Source organism: Rhipicephalus microplus, chromosome X, assembly GCF_043290135.1.
Source record: "Rhipicephalus microplus isolate Deutch F79 chromosome X, USDA_Rmic, whole genome shotgun sequence".
Classification (NCBI taxonomy): Eukaryota; Metazoa; Arthropoda; class Arachnida; order Ixodida; family Ixodidae; genus Rhipicephalus; species Rhipicephalus microplus.
In genome coordinates this window covers 439,759,962-439,775,237 of record NC_134710.1, presented here as the reverse complement: position 1 = coordinate 439,775,237, position 15,276 = coordinate 439,759,962, and the positions used below count along the sequence as shown (strand labels likewise).

General features: G+C 46.1%; 1 protein-coding gene across 1 annotated transcript in view; it reads right to left on the bottom strand.

The window, feature by feature from the left end:
- Nucleotides 1-15,276, bottom strand: part of LOC119161814 (uncharacterized) — a 477,337-nt gene that overhangs the window by 304,809 nt on the left and 157,252 nt on the right. The window contains exons 5-6 of the mRNA XM_037414326.2: nt 11,757-11,923; nt 2,035-2,361 (exon numbers count right to left, since the gene is read on the bottom strand). Coding sequence (XP_037270223.1) covers nt 2,035-2,361; nt 11,757-11,923 — 494 coding nt within the window. The remainder of the gene's footprint in view (nt 1-2,034; nt 2,362-11,756; nt 11,924-15,276) is intronic.

Below are 15,276 nucleotides of genomic sequence, written 5' to 3'. Positions count from 1 at the left end.
CTAAGACGACGTAGTGCAACACAACAATACGGTACTTACGTTTTGTCAGGACTTGTAAAAACCGCCAAACTGCGTATTTACTGGCATTGTGCCAGATCACACTCGCCAAACCGCTGCAGGATAACCAATAATTTCACAACAAACGCTATTTGAGAACATTTTATAGTAAGGTTAAATAGTTCACTTCTTACAGGGGCATCAGGGCCATGAGGACACCACATTTGTCATTTGAGAACGCCGCGCCGAGGATCACGCACGCTACGCGCGCCAAACCGCACGCGAATTCTTTTGCGTAGTGGCGGCCGTCCGCTGCTTCTTGTACATACGTAGAGATAGCATTGCCACATTTTTTTTTCAAACGTGGCTACCGAAGTTTAGGCCAGAGGTTTTAGGTGAAACATAAATTTGAGATTCGAGAATTATTTTTGGTTCCTGCAACCAAATCACATTGTTTAAAATATGTCATTGCTAAAGAACGGCAGTGGTAACGGCTATAACTTTTTTTGGTAACGGCAATGGTAACGCCTTACCTTTTTGAGAGGAAACGTCAGGTGGTAAGGCGTTCATTTTTTCAGAGCAACGAGTAACGCATATATTTTTTTTCGATAACGTGTAGAGCAGTAGACGTAACAGTCCAGACAACAGAGGCAATAGGCAATAATCGCACACACACACACACACACACACACACACATATATATATATATATATATATATATATATATATATATATATATATATATATATATATATATATATATATATATATATATATATATATATATATATAAATATATATATATATGATGAAAGCGCGACGTGGCCTGGCTCATACGCCATGTTTATTTCATTCTGCACTTCTTCCTCTGCCTCTACCAACCATCCCTTCATACGTCACACAAGGCCACTTCGCCCTTTCATCATAGCGTCACACGAGTCGACGGGATGAAGACCTCCCAGCCACTTCATCAAGGTCTCATCATTGACGCAGTTCTCCACAAGACGCCCTGACCATGCATCTACTACGGAATCGCCTCCTGGACGCACACAGCGACCAGCACCATGCCAGAATCATGGACTGACCTTACCATCCCCAAGTACACCGGAGCAGCAGACGATGGACCTGTACAGGACTGGTTCGACCTGTTCGAGCTCCACGCAACCGCTGCATCATGGCCGAAACGGGAGTTGGTCGGCAACTTTACCGACTACGTCTCCGGTGAGGCCTGCAAATTCTACCTCACCCACATATTTCAAAACGGCGAGTCATGGGAAAAGATAAAACAAGAAATGATCGTTTGATCGAAAGAAGACAATGACGAATACGACGAAGACTTGCTTGTAACCCACCATCCGCAAACAACCGCACTCGGTCGTCACAGTAAAAAGCAGCCTTCATGCATTGACCAACCTCCTGCTTTTCCATCGCGTGGATCTTCGGTCACTCACAACGCCCACCTCACGCCTCACACACTCACTACGGTTGGTATACAGCTGAGGGACTCCAAATATACGCAGCCAAGCCAAGGGTATACCACCCATATTCATGAATCAGAACAGGGAATCATGTGACGTATGAAGCGATGGTTTGTAGAGGCAGAGGAAGAAGTGCAGAATGGAATAAACATGGCGTATGAGCAAAGCCACGTCACCCTTTCATCATATATATATATATATATATATATATATATATATATATATATATATATATATATATATATATATATATATATATATATATATATATATATGCGTGTGAATTAACCGAGGGATGTTAAAATAAAGTGTATCGTAAAAAGCTCATGTCCTTTAAGGCAAATATATGCAAAAATTACGTGAATGTACTATGAGATGTAAAAAGAAAAGAAAAGCTCACACGTTAGTAACGCTCAGGAATGTCTCAATCTCCTTCATCAATCGCTCCTTCTCTCTAAAATCCTGATGCAACACTGCGTATACACTGATAATATAGTTCATGCGAACATGAAAAAACAGCTTAAAAGCAGGCAAAGGGCGTGCGCACTTTCAACCCACCTTCGAAAACCAGGGTGATCACATGCGACCAGACAGTGTGGCCTGATGGTAGCGCCTTCAGACCGCATTGGTATCTACCTTGCTTGGACGGGTCTATGTGCGTGTACGCATTAAGCTCACTAACTGTCTCGGGCTGTAGAAATGAGTTGGTGGTGTCGAGGAAGATGCCATTCTTGGTCCACACGTGAGCATATCCGTGGTTGCCTGGCTCTTTCAGCATTGTACCGTTACGCAACTTGGCCCGGCAGGTGAGCCGGAAGTCGGCTAGGCTTCTGCTCAGTAGAATTGGTGGCTGGCTAGAAGTCAGCTCCACGCTCAGCTCTCTTTCTGTAAAAGTGGAGCATAACGGGGGGAGAACATGTCGTTCATCTCTGGGGATTGCCTGCAGTTTTTTTCTCCCGTAATGAGCATCGCAATTTTAGTTGGGCATGCTTGTATGTAGAGTTCCAAAACATGCTGCCTGTTCAACATGCATTCAGTATTGGTTACGGAATGCCACTTTTTCGACCCATTGTACCACTGATTAACGCGTGCATTGCTCCCCCAACCCCGCTGACATGCGTGCCCGTTTGGGAATGAAAACACTTGTTTTATGCGGAATTACATTGAGAGAACGTAAGTAGAGAAGTAGTGCAATGAGGAGTGTGAGGTATTTCACTGACAGGAGGGCAACTATACCTGAAACTTGAATGCGGCACGCTCCCGGAGAACAAGTGAAATGGTGACGACAAGAGCGGGAGCCACTCAATCGAAACATTTCAAGCACCAGCATTCTCTGTGGGGCAGCAGCAAATACGCTTGAAATGAGTCAGTCACATGTTCTTCACTATGTAAAACTTGTCGAACGCCTCTTCTATTTTATTACTGCCAGCCAGCTGCACCCATTTCAGCTGTCCACCACTCCCTTCACTAGCCCTTTCCTGCTCTCGCCCATCGCCTAACCTTTTCTTGGGGGGTAGGAGGGGGTCATGGTAGAAAGAACACCTCATGTAGTGTCTTACGATCGAACTCATATGAAGTGAGTTTTGTTCAGATGTGTACAGATTAGTTGGGCGGCGTCTTGCATTTCTCGTAAACGCAGTGGTGGTGGTCCCGCTGGCTCAGTAAGTAATACGGTGTTTTGTTATAGCGTGTCACCGTTAGTGGAGCTGTGCGGAAAACCAATGAGGACGCTCCTGCAACGCTACTGCATGCAATGAACTGTAAGGCGTCGGGGGCATTGCTTCAATCGGCAAAGAATGAGCACGAAGGAACAAATCTGACAAACAAGGGATATTGAAGTGGGAAGCGCGTCTATAGCATTTCCGGGAGAACTCGGAAGCAGGCGAGACGCAAGCAACGCTACATATCATGGAGCGTCGCATCACGAGTACTTCCTGAAGTAAGGTGGACTGGCGGCTCCCGTTGAAAACCGTGTGTTTGCACTGGCATTAAAAGAAATAAGGAAGGCGTTGCTTTGTCCAACGACGCATTCAACAGACGTACTATTGTCATCGTCACCTCCCGTACAAAACAGCAGTGTCAAACTACACACGGTTGCTATCATTGCCACCAAACTCACCGGTTGAATAAAAATTCGGAGACTGTGACTTTAGTGCCTAGAATATACTTACTAGTGTGCCTGCCACGGCCTTCGCGGTAGCACGGAGAATGATGCCTTCCACCGGCGGCCACCAGGCGGCGATAGCCCCAGGGACTATGCTATGCCAAGCCAGTGGCCGAGCGTCCCGAGGCGGAGCCCGAGTGGAATGGTGTCAGCGGCGTCTCTACCACGGCCGCTCCAGCGGCGGCCGTGTCGCTACCGACACTCCAGCCAACGCGTGCGTGCGACAGGCGCCGATGGGCTCTCCCAGCCCTTTTAAAACTGTAGAACGCTGGTGGGGAGGTGATGCGTAATCAAAGCAATATTTTTGTTGCACTTAAAAGCGTACGTACGCCCCGTTATCATTATTACGGTACACGATATCGAGTGTTTGACAAAAAATTACCAATAAATAAATGAATACGCGTGATTTCTGAGGAAAAAGGAATACTGTAATGAAGATCAATAAAATTCAACAGTGAAACCTGCGGCATTGGTTGATTTTTTTACGCCACAACATTTATTACAAGCCAATTTTTCTATTGCTGAAAGGTAGGGTGAGTGTTTCGCGCGAGGTTCAATACTCTCATGACATTGACGCTAGCTGAACTCTTTAAACGCAAATAGTTTATTTTCATAAGTAAGCTGCTGCGACTGCTACCGCTGCAGCTTAGTTATAAATTTTCTTCAATATTGAATTTTCTTCAATTTTGTGGATTTTGGACACATTGATTACAACACCCGGTACAGATGCGGACATTGTCAACTGGTGCGAAAAAAATGTTATTCACTTAACAGCATTAAAGAGCTCATTTCGAATACATGCCAGTATCGGCGACGCCGTTTTAAACGAGAAATCACCTTGGCCGTGAAAAGAAATTGAGAAAGTTGCAAATAAAATGAAGAATAAAAAGTTTTGGTTTGACTTTTTCATGAAGAATCCTGTTGATGACACCATCAGCTGTAATTTTGAAGGAACGCAAGAAGCGCTAAACGTAGCATACACTAAAATGTTTCTCAATAACCGCAGCCACTGCAGTTAGTTTTCAATATTTTTGCTTTTTTTATTTTTCCTCACTCGACTCCGCGTCTGCAGGGGTGCTGAGTAATAACATCCGCTCGTCGTTATTGCAGTATACACTCACACATTATGAAAAAGTATATATATATATATATATATATATATATATATATATATATATATATATATATATATATATATATATATATATATAGATATCAGGCACTCTTCTTACGCCTTCTTTTTTTACGACGACATCCCAGTTTGCCCCGCCGCGGTGGTCTAGTGGCTGAGGTCCTCGTCTGCTGACCCGCAGGTCGCGGGTTCGAATCCCGGCTGCGGCGGCTGCATTTCCGATGGAGGCGGAAATGTTGCAGGCCCGTGTGCTCAGATTAGGGTGCACGTTAAAGAACCCCAGGTGGTCGAAATTTCCGGTCCCTCCAATACGGCGTCTCTCATAATCATATGGCGGTTTTGGAACTTTAAACCCCACATATCAATCATCAACATCCCGGTTTCGCGAAGAGACACAAGCGAGAACAACGCGCACAGAAAAGAAACATGGCAAAGACGGGCGGAGGCATGCGCTATGTGCGCAACAGCAGAAATGCCCCTCAAATACACCGCAACCGACTGGGTTTACGAATGCGCATCCGAAGTGCATCCAAAGCGCAAGTGACGCGCATGCAACGCACGTGTGACGCGGGCTCTCGCACGGTGCGCCCTGCAGCTCGGATAGCATGGTCCCTAAAGGTGTCGCCGTTTGATGGCCTCCGGAAGAAGGCATCATCGGCAGTGCCAGCGTCTCCCATTGGAAACGCTCGGCGGTCGACACACTAGTAAGTATATTCTAGGCACTGTACTGTGACGTTTGAAGGTCACGTAACTCTCAAGGACTGAGCCTCCTCCACTTTTCAGGTGAGAGCAGCACAATCTGCTCCTGATTGCTCTCGTTGCCGCAAAAACGCTCTCACTCTACCCATGGATGACGGGGCTCTTGCTGTTGTTCGACCACTGAAACACGCCGGCTCTGAACAGAGTACTTTCAGCGGTGCTTTTGAGTGCTCCTGTTCTCCCAGTTGAATTCGCTATTAGAATTACGAGGAGCAATGGTAAGGCTGCGAACGTTGTTGCCGAAGAGAGTTCGTTGTTCTGTACCGCGCCTACGGCAGCTTTCGTTAAAAGGCCGTGATCACAGTTTCACTGCAAATTGCTCGCTTGAGAACCAAGGGAAGATATTGTTCCTACGGAAGAAGCTGCACGTGAACGAGCCACCTACGCAGTCACGTTAAATGGATTGTCTGTATTGATTATTGGAGAACCCTCCCTTATATATTAAAAGGGCATCATCCACACTTTGGCAGGAGACTTTGTGACAATGCATGGTGCACTAAAAGGGTCCGTTTTTTCCGGGAAGAGAATGAGGGGACAGCAGGACTTCTCCCTGCTAAGCAGTCTTGTACTATATGGCGCAGCAGTAGATCAACAAGTATCCCTTTTAGAGGTTTTAAATAGTACCTTTGTGCGATGGCTATCCTAATTATGTCGTTCGTCAAGTTGAGACACGTAAGCAACGTAGGAATCAGCACTTTCACCTCACGTTAGTTCAACCTTCCTGATATCACTTTCAAGTGCTAGCTCCCGATGTATTAGCGGTGCAACACAGATCCACCGATATCGCAGTTGTGCCAAATCTCTTTGCAGCTTCTGGCATCTGATCTTCGTTGATGAAGCGCTAACGGTGATCCCACGTATGCCTTCGCCTGTGTATACCACCAATGTCAGTTTTTAAATGCGAAGCGTTTCTCAGTGAAGTTCGGCTAGTATGATCGTATCTATCTATCTATCTATCTATCTATCTATCTATCTATCTATCTATCTATCTATCTATCTATCTATCTATCTATCTATCTATCTATCTATCTATCTATCTATCTATCTATCTATCTATCCTCCTACGACTTTTACCTCTCCTGGTCATTTAGATACGAGGAATTATGCAAAATTCGGTATGACATAACATGACTGTATGACGAGCATAACTGACTCGTCGTAACATGGAAATCATGATATGTATGTCCTGAATGTTATTATTTACATGTCATGGTTTTGCTGCTCCTGCGGCGGATTCGTTCACATGACATATCGCAAAACTAGCATGGTATGACATGACTACACGGCGAACATAGGTGACTGGCCCTCACGTGGCATGCATCCCGTTCGTTTCATGTAAGAACATCACTACATGCCATGCTCATGATGTGCTCGGGGTTGTTTCGCTAGCTTCGAACACACCACATTTGGTATTACAGGGCGTGAATGGATGACGAAGGTATAAGGCTGGTGCAAACATGATAAGCATGATATTCGTGTCATTAAAGATAATGGCTATACTCTGTTCTAGAAGTTCCATGCAGCACTGTGGTAGCTACAAGCCTTCTCAACCAATCAGAAGGGTGAGCACATCTAAGTGTATCCTTCCGCGCACTGTCGTTTGCTAGCGACGTGCGCTGCAGCAAAAGCGGCAAGAGCGGCTCAGGACACTGTGCAACTGCGCAGTGAGATGATCTGTGGTTGTGAAATCGGTTAAATATTCTCTTGCACGTACACACTTGAGGAGTAGGATTCAGTGGCTCATGTTTTGGTGGAAAGTGCCACACTAGTCAAATAGGTGACCAGTAAAAGAGCGAGGGATTGTGGGATGCGTCGTCTGCTGCCGGCTTCCGGTTCAAGAAGAGCAGACGACGGCGAACCACTTTGCCTCCAGCCTCAGATTATTCAAGATTCGCGCGCACGGTCGCACGTTTATCTTCGTCCTGATAAACCATAGTCGGTTGTTCAGTCGTTGGCTGCTTCAACTCGAGTGTGAAAGGCAAATGCATGCATCGATTCCCATAAAACGAAGAAAGCAAAATTACGTGGGTCGCGGCTGTGAAGAGAGCCACAGCGACAAGTACACTTTGGGTACCGAACGTTTAAGTCAGAGTGTGTGAAGACCATTTTATCACAGGTACGTATGTATTACGCACTAATGAAAAGCTTACACATATATTTGCTACGATATTAAATGGAGAAATAAACTGTCGCGCAGGCGCGCCTAGCAAAAATAATATGGAAACGCGCGGCCGAAATCTGCCTGTCATACGTAATGAGCGCTGTCTATTCCACCCATATAATATATGACAAAAAACGTGAAAGTTTCACTCAAGAATAAGTTTACACGAAGTGCTGGACGAGTTCATTTGGGTTTATCTTGGTTAAACTGTGCGCCAGGACGGCATATAAAGTAAGAACTTCGTTAAACAAGCGCAGGGTTTTGATTATTATGCGCCGTCTATGTCTGACTGTACTGTTTATGTATCGCCGTGCCTCGCAGCTTGATCAAGATTAGTGTTCCGATAAGCATCTGGCCTCGAGTAAGAAATAGGTGGTCGAAATTTCCGGAGCCCTCCGATGCGGCGTCTCTCATAATCATATGATGGTTTTGCTATGTTAAACCCCACGTATCAATCAATCAATAGATCAATCGACTAAGAAATGCATCTTATAGCGCGCTGAAAGCTAGAAAAAAAGGATATCTCAACGCGCTCAATAAGTGCTGCGCTTCATGCCGAAAGACTGACGATGTCGGCCGAAGCAGCGATCCCGAAATGAACTCATAGCACACGGCTACAGTGATCCCCACCCCCTGATAACTTTAAAATGGGGATTTTTATCTGCAGTGTACGTATCATACAATGAAAACTGTTTTCTGTATCGAGTGATCTACTAGCGAAACTGGAGGTATACCCCGAGCTACAAAAGTGCATTGTAGATCATTTTAGTGCGGTAAAACAAGTTTTTTTATCGTTCATAAATTTCGTAGCTTGTCATCGTCGCAGTCACGATTACCAGAAAAAAAAACACTTCAACAGCACTGACATTGCAAAGAAACATACTTTTTCCAACTGAGCGGTACAAAAATGCACGCGTGCCGCTGCTAACCCACATGGTGCGTCTAACTGCAAGCCATTGTATTCCACAGTTTCCTGCTATTGCCTATATTACCGGTCACATATTGAGTATGAAAGCACAACGCTTCACCAGATTTCATATACGCATGCCTATGGGCATGCGAAGTACCGCTCGCGTTCGATACGAATTGATGGCTCTATTCCCGGTGCCTCGCCGTGCTTATCGTGCTTTGCAGTGCTCATCGTGCTTCGCTACCGACTTGTACAGCGCACGCTCGCTGACGTTGGTGAACGCAGCCGTTTTCTTAATGAGAGAGCTCATGCTTGCATTTCTGCCGCCCTCCTTACGCAGTGTCCCGAAGACATTTAGAGCCAACTGCGTCACTCCCTTGCCGTAAAAGCTGATCCGGAAACGATATGGCGCAGGTGAGCCAGGCGCTGCCATTCCGACAGGAGTGACCGAATCTGCCACCGCGGACTAATCACAACCCAAGACTGGGTTGTCCGCGGCGCTGTGGACGCTCGGGCTGTGCGGACTATTCATAAAAGTTTAGACAGTTTGGTACCATTCGTTTGTACTTTATATGTAAAAACATAACAAACACGAGCCGCAACACCGTTGTTTCTTTCGTCATTTCGGTCTTATAACACGTACAAGCAAGAACTCTTTCTTCAGTATCATGGAGCCACAAAAATTGTTTTCTACAGAAAATGCGACAAAATAATACAAATAAAATGCAGAGAAGCCTTCAAGTAAAAATTTTCCGACGACACCACTTGCAAAAGTCACGAGGACATACAACGGGCTACGTATACGGGGCACTACATCTCGCTTCGCAACAACCTGTGTTCGAGGGTCGAGTAGTCTTGGCTCTGCTGCACGGAACTTCTGGAACAGAGTATAAATACTACGCTTATGATGCGTTCGCGGCCGTTTCGCTAGCTTCACACAACCAAAATTGGTGTTACTTGACGTGAGCAGATGACGTAGGTAGTTGAGTGCTGCAAACATGGTAACCATGACATGGGTCTCATTTAGGAACATGACTACATACCACGCTCATGATGCACCCGCGGTCATTTCAGTAGCTTCACATATATCCAATTTGGTATTACGTGACGTGAATTGATGATCAAAGTAAACGACGCGTATAGACATAATAATCATGATATGCGTGTCATGTAAGAACATGACACGCCACATTCACGATGCACTCACGGTCGTTTCGCTAGCTTTCCCTACAGTAATTTTGGTATAACGTGATGTGAACGGAGGATTAAGGTATATGACTGCTCCAAAATGATAATCATGACATCAAAGTCAGGTATAAAATAGTTAACGTCCGCCTCGTAGTGCTGTGCTAATTTTGAAGTGTCATATCAACCTTCATCGTTCGTGCTTAGCATATCATCGATTTACACTGTACGCGATTTATTCATTGATATGTGGGGCTTAACGTCCTGAAACCACAATACGATTATTAAAGATGCCGTAGGAGTATTTCGCAATACTTGAATTCGACAAGCTTATTTTAAGATTCTAGTTGTAAATTGTTCATTTACTTCAAGTGTCGTATTTATAGTGATTATGGTGAAATTGCTAGAATAAAAGTGTTGTTTTATTGTCCAAACGCGTCTGCGATCTTTTACCTGCGTCTACTTGTATACAGAATGGACCAAGCTGCTGTCTTTTCCATCGCCGATTTCACGTTGGCGACGCTGGAGTGACGCAGTTGTGTTTGCGGCAGGCGAAGGATGGTCAGTTGGTAAACGGAGCTTGAAGAAATAGGAGGACAATGAAAATCGGCTGCGCAGACGTACTAAGCTTTTCGCCTCAGCACGAAGTTCTGTTGCCGAATCGCGTGAGCCTTTGTTGACCGCACCTGTGCTGTTGAGTCACCCGCATGGCGGAAGCGTTCTCATGGTGAGTCAGAATGAGAAACAAGTGGTTTCGGTCTTGAAACCGCGCCCGACAGGGGTAATGTGCCGGCGTGCTGTCACAATAGCGGTGGATAGATTGCAGCATCGTGTGTACTAACTCCAGACAGCTGACCGGCTGTCTAGCCAGGCTCGTTGTCACGCGAAAGTATTTTCTAGTTTTTAGACAGAGGTCTTGTTTAGCCAATTACGTTGAGGATGATGATAAAAAATGCAGCCATATCCACGAAGTGAATGATGATGAGTGGGCGAAGCTTCGGAGGTAAACCTGGTAAACCACGAATCCTCTGTACATTTTGCCCACTCGATTTTATTACATCGCTCCCCCTAGCGTACGTCGCCGCACTAAATCGAACGATTGCCTTCAACCAATGATACGCGCCATATGTGACATCATTCCTATTTTATAAGATCTCTCGTCTTTCATCAACTACAAGTACCGCTTTCTAGTTTATAACATCTTGCATCTTTTCATCATCAGCTACAAGTACCACCATCTAGTAAACACTACAAGAACTAAACGAGAGGTGGCTACATACAGGAGACGGTACCGCCATCTAGTGAACACGGCAAGAACTAAACTAGAGGTGGCTACATACAGGGGATGGTACCGCCATCTAGTGAACACTGCAAGAACTAAACTAGAGGTGGCTACATACAGGGGACGCACAGCCCACGCCCTAAGGAGCTTCGCCCCTAAAAAGTGTAGGAACGCAGAGGCGCAGACACGTTTCTGAGAAAAGGAGAGTTGTTTGCTACATTGGGGGAGATCAAGAAGGTGTTTGTCTCTCGAGGTGGTCTCAAATGATACGGGAGGTATTTTTTGGAGAGAAATGGAGAGCAGGGGAGCTTGGTGCTCGAGAACAAGATTGCGAAGTGGGAACAGAGGTCGTGCTTGGCGTGGACTCTGATCCAAGGTTGATACTACATCGAGAAGTAGATGTCGAGGCGTGGGGATAAGAAGGGCTCGGCAAGTAACGCCGACGTTAATACAGCCCAGTGCTTACTGCGTGATTGTTTTGGTGGCCGCCCCGGCCTTCGTTTGTGATTATGTGTCAGTGTGTAAACAAACTGAAGTTTGCCAGGAAGTGAGCACCCGGGCCTGCCCAGTCCTTCAACGTGTCGTCGTGGCCATTTGAACCAACAGGATTACATGCATCAAAAGTATCTTAACTGGCACCTGGTAGGAGTATCATTTCTCTTAATTAAAGACGTGAAATAAACGCACCTGACACATCTACTGGCCGTAGCTCGTTGTCCCGAATGCAGACGAACTGGTGTTTGTCTTCACATGGTCTCGTTTCAATAAGGCCGATAGAAGTGTTGAGCACGGCGCACTCGTAGTGAAAGCTGTCAGATGCGATCTTGTTCCCATATGGCCAGGAAGGGTGTTGTCTGCGTAATGATTGATAAATGTGTGGTCAATCACGCGTATTCTGCCCAGTGGAGCTATGAAGCTACTGCTGCAAGAAATGCAGTTTTAAATAATGCTAAAGACCCCGAACAAACATCAAACTAATATAATATTGACTAAGAGATAGCATAATAATATGCACAGTTACTAAGGTTAGTGATCTACATACATCATATCGAGCTTTGCACCTGCTGCATTTGTTAACCTATCGCACTGTCTCTCTCTCTTTCGCGCATGCGCACACACACTCACCCATCTACACCAAAACACGCACACACGCACAAAGTGTACCAAGTGCTGGGGTAAAGAGTTTGGTACAGCATAAGAAAGCTTGGTATGACTAGTCCAGGGTCTTTATGATGTTTCACCCTCACCCGCTGAACTTCCCTGTTCGTCCTTTCCTCCTCTCATGCTCTCGCTGAACCAAGGCATGACAAGCCTCAATAGCCTGTCGCCAAAGTTATTGTTTCAGCGTATTTTGGTGCGAAAGGACACTGAATGCGTGAGAGAGAAGAGAAAATTTTGCTGCACTTTCCAGCGAGTTACGAAACGGCGTTGGCGAGATCTCACAGCCCGGGTATAATTTATGCATGGAGGTGAGACTGGTGAAAGTATGCATTTAAAGTTGGCGTTGCGCCATCTCTCCCCCTATTAAGAATGACGGTGGTAGCAGTTATACGCGTGTGTGTCACTCTGGTTAAGTGTGTTGATATGCCTCTGTATTTCAAAGAAAGTCTGATTCTCAGCCATGCAGTGCCACGAAGCTCACTGGGTAATTTCTCCAACGAGTGTGTCAGCGCGATCCTGATCCGGCGATGAGCTATGGTCAGGAGTCGAGAGCAAGTGGATGTGTTGTAAGCTGGATGTGTCCATGTTTTCATGTTTGGTGACTTGGGTGTGATGTGGTCAGCCGCCTCGGAGAAGCCAAATCACATCAAAAAGGCTCAGCCACCTAGCAGCGAATGGGTTAATATAGACATCTCTCCAGGATTCGAGAAAGTGTGGCGTAAGATAGATGCAACACCAATGACTTGACCAACTGTAGATGCGAAAAATAGCTAAAATTCAGCCGTAATAAACGTCTCGATGTCATCCAACACTGGCACTGAATACCCGCTGCCCCATCGTACAGCATCAGAGCATAACTTGCTTCTGTTAAAAATGTCACGAGGCATGCGGGCCACATGCGGAACGATAGTGCGCCAGCATCCCACGACATGCTCCTGACTCATGTTTCCGTGTGACAAGTGTGACTAACACGTTCTATGGGCAAAAGTTATGACTCATGACATCTCTGACACTGTCATCGACGTCATTGTGAAAGACTGGGTACGCAGCCTCGAGAGCAGGGGCCACCCAGTCGGTGTCAGCAGAAGGCTCCTTTGGCTTTTCGTTTGAGCTTTCAATAGCTCAGCGAAGGTGTAATACATCTTTGGGGCTAATTGAAGTGTCATGGGGGTATAGGTTTGAAGTATTGGTGAACTTGATGACTTTTCGTGCCATTACGCTCACCCGCAAAGGTTCTTACTGGGAAGCCCTGTGGGAGGGGAGACGGCAGGTGACGTGACGGATCACATAGGCTTACACCAAACGCACCAGCCTCCGATCTCGACGTCCTGCGCGCCTGTTCGAAACCTCTCGTATTGTGGCAATAGTTGATTCAGTTTTTCTAAACAGGAGGGAGACAATGTTACGTTGCATGCCCATTTACTTTAACGTACAATTCTAGTTGGCGATGAAGCCCCTCATGAGCAACGGTGACCTCACTGTCATGAGTGGAGTGCGCGTTTCAAGTGCGCGCTTAGGAAAAGTGAGCAACAGGAAAATAATAAAAAGCCCGCGCGAACGTTAGCTGGGGAGAAAACAACGATAGTGAAGATATAAAGAGTGAGAGCAGGAGGATGCGCTGCGAAGCGTGAGTAAAACAAAAAAAGATATTGAATGATAAAGAAACACGGAGATTTCAAGGGCGAATCAGTGGTTAACGTGACGACCCTGCCCTTTTGAATTGGAAGTGGACGAGTGGATTTCGGGGACAGTAGATTCTGAGCCAAAGAAGAGAAGGGGAGTTCAAAGAGGACGTTGGCACGGGATGGTCATCACCGGACCGGGCGCTGAAGGTGGGCCGTCGCGTGTCGTACCCGAGTCTCCGAAGCCTTCTGTCGTCGTGTTTCCGCTCCAGGGGCCGTAGCCATCCGGTCCTGAACTCCTGCCGAAGGTCTGTGGACTTTGGTGCCGACAGGCGAGCAACAGCCATGAGGCTACGGGCCCGAGCTATGCACCACGCTGCCTGCCAAGTTCACCCTGGTTTCTTGAGGCTTCGACCGCAGCCAGAGTTTCCTCATCACTGCTAACGTTCGCTTATATTCACAAGCCAAGGTTCCTTGGTCGCAAACAACTGACCACTGTTGACTCCAAAAGTCAAGTACTTTAATTTGGTGAGACTTAACTGCCAGCTTTCACCAATCCGCCGCTCACCTTCATTCGGATTGTGTAGTTTACCTGTAATGACTGAATTGGTGTTTTTTTCTTAGTTAGAAAGGTTTTACCACGTCCAGTCAACTTTTTATTAGGTGTTTCGTTGTTGTGGAGCATTTTTCGTGTTCTTACTTTTCTGTACATATTTTATGTAGGTTATGTTTTTATAAATGGCTTTGTCCTTCATGGAGACTCTCGGAGGTTTAAACATAGAGTGCTCTTAATAACAGTAAAACAATAACCTTAATAACATATTGGCGTCCGCGGCGACTGGGCAAGGTCATTTGTTTTTCTTATAGATTTTTCCACGCAGTGAACACCATGACGAGCACTTGGGAATTAATAATATTGCTACGATACTGAGGGGACACGTGGTTGAAGAAGAGAACGAGGTTGGAAGGAGCGGTTATCTGCCAGATCCGTAGCCTCTCGTATTCATCACCTCTTGTAAATAAGGGACTCTCACCGTAAAAAAAATGGTGGAGGTGCGGGATTCAGCGGAGCGATCGCAAGCGAACGATCACGGAAGCGGTAGCTCAAGAACTACGCCGAATCCGCCGACTTGCCGGTCTACCACCACTCTCTATGGATCCGATTGCTGACGGCGACACCACGCACTTATCGTCTGGCGCTACGTGGCCCCGACACATGGTACCACCAAGCTTCTCTGGGAGGGTCAGATAGGATGTCGACGAATGGCTGAAATACTTCAACCGTGTGAGTAAATACAATTGTTGGCATGCAGCCTCCCAGTTGTCCAACGTCGGATTGTTTCTTCAAGGGACGGTGTTAGTGTGGTTTGAAAACTACGAAAAAACAATAACGACCTGAGAAAAGTATGAAAAATTAGTAGCGA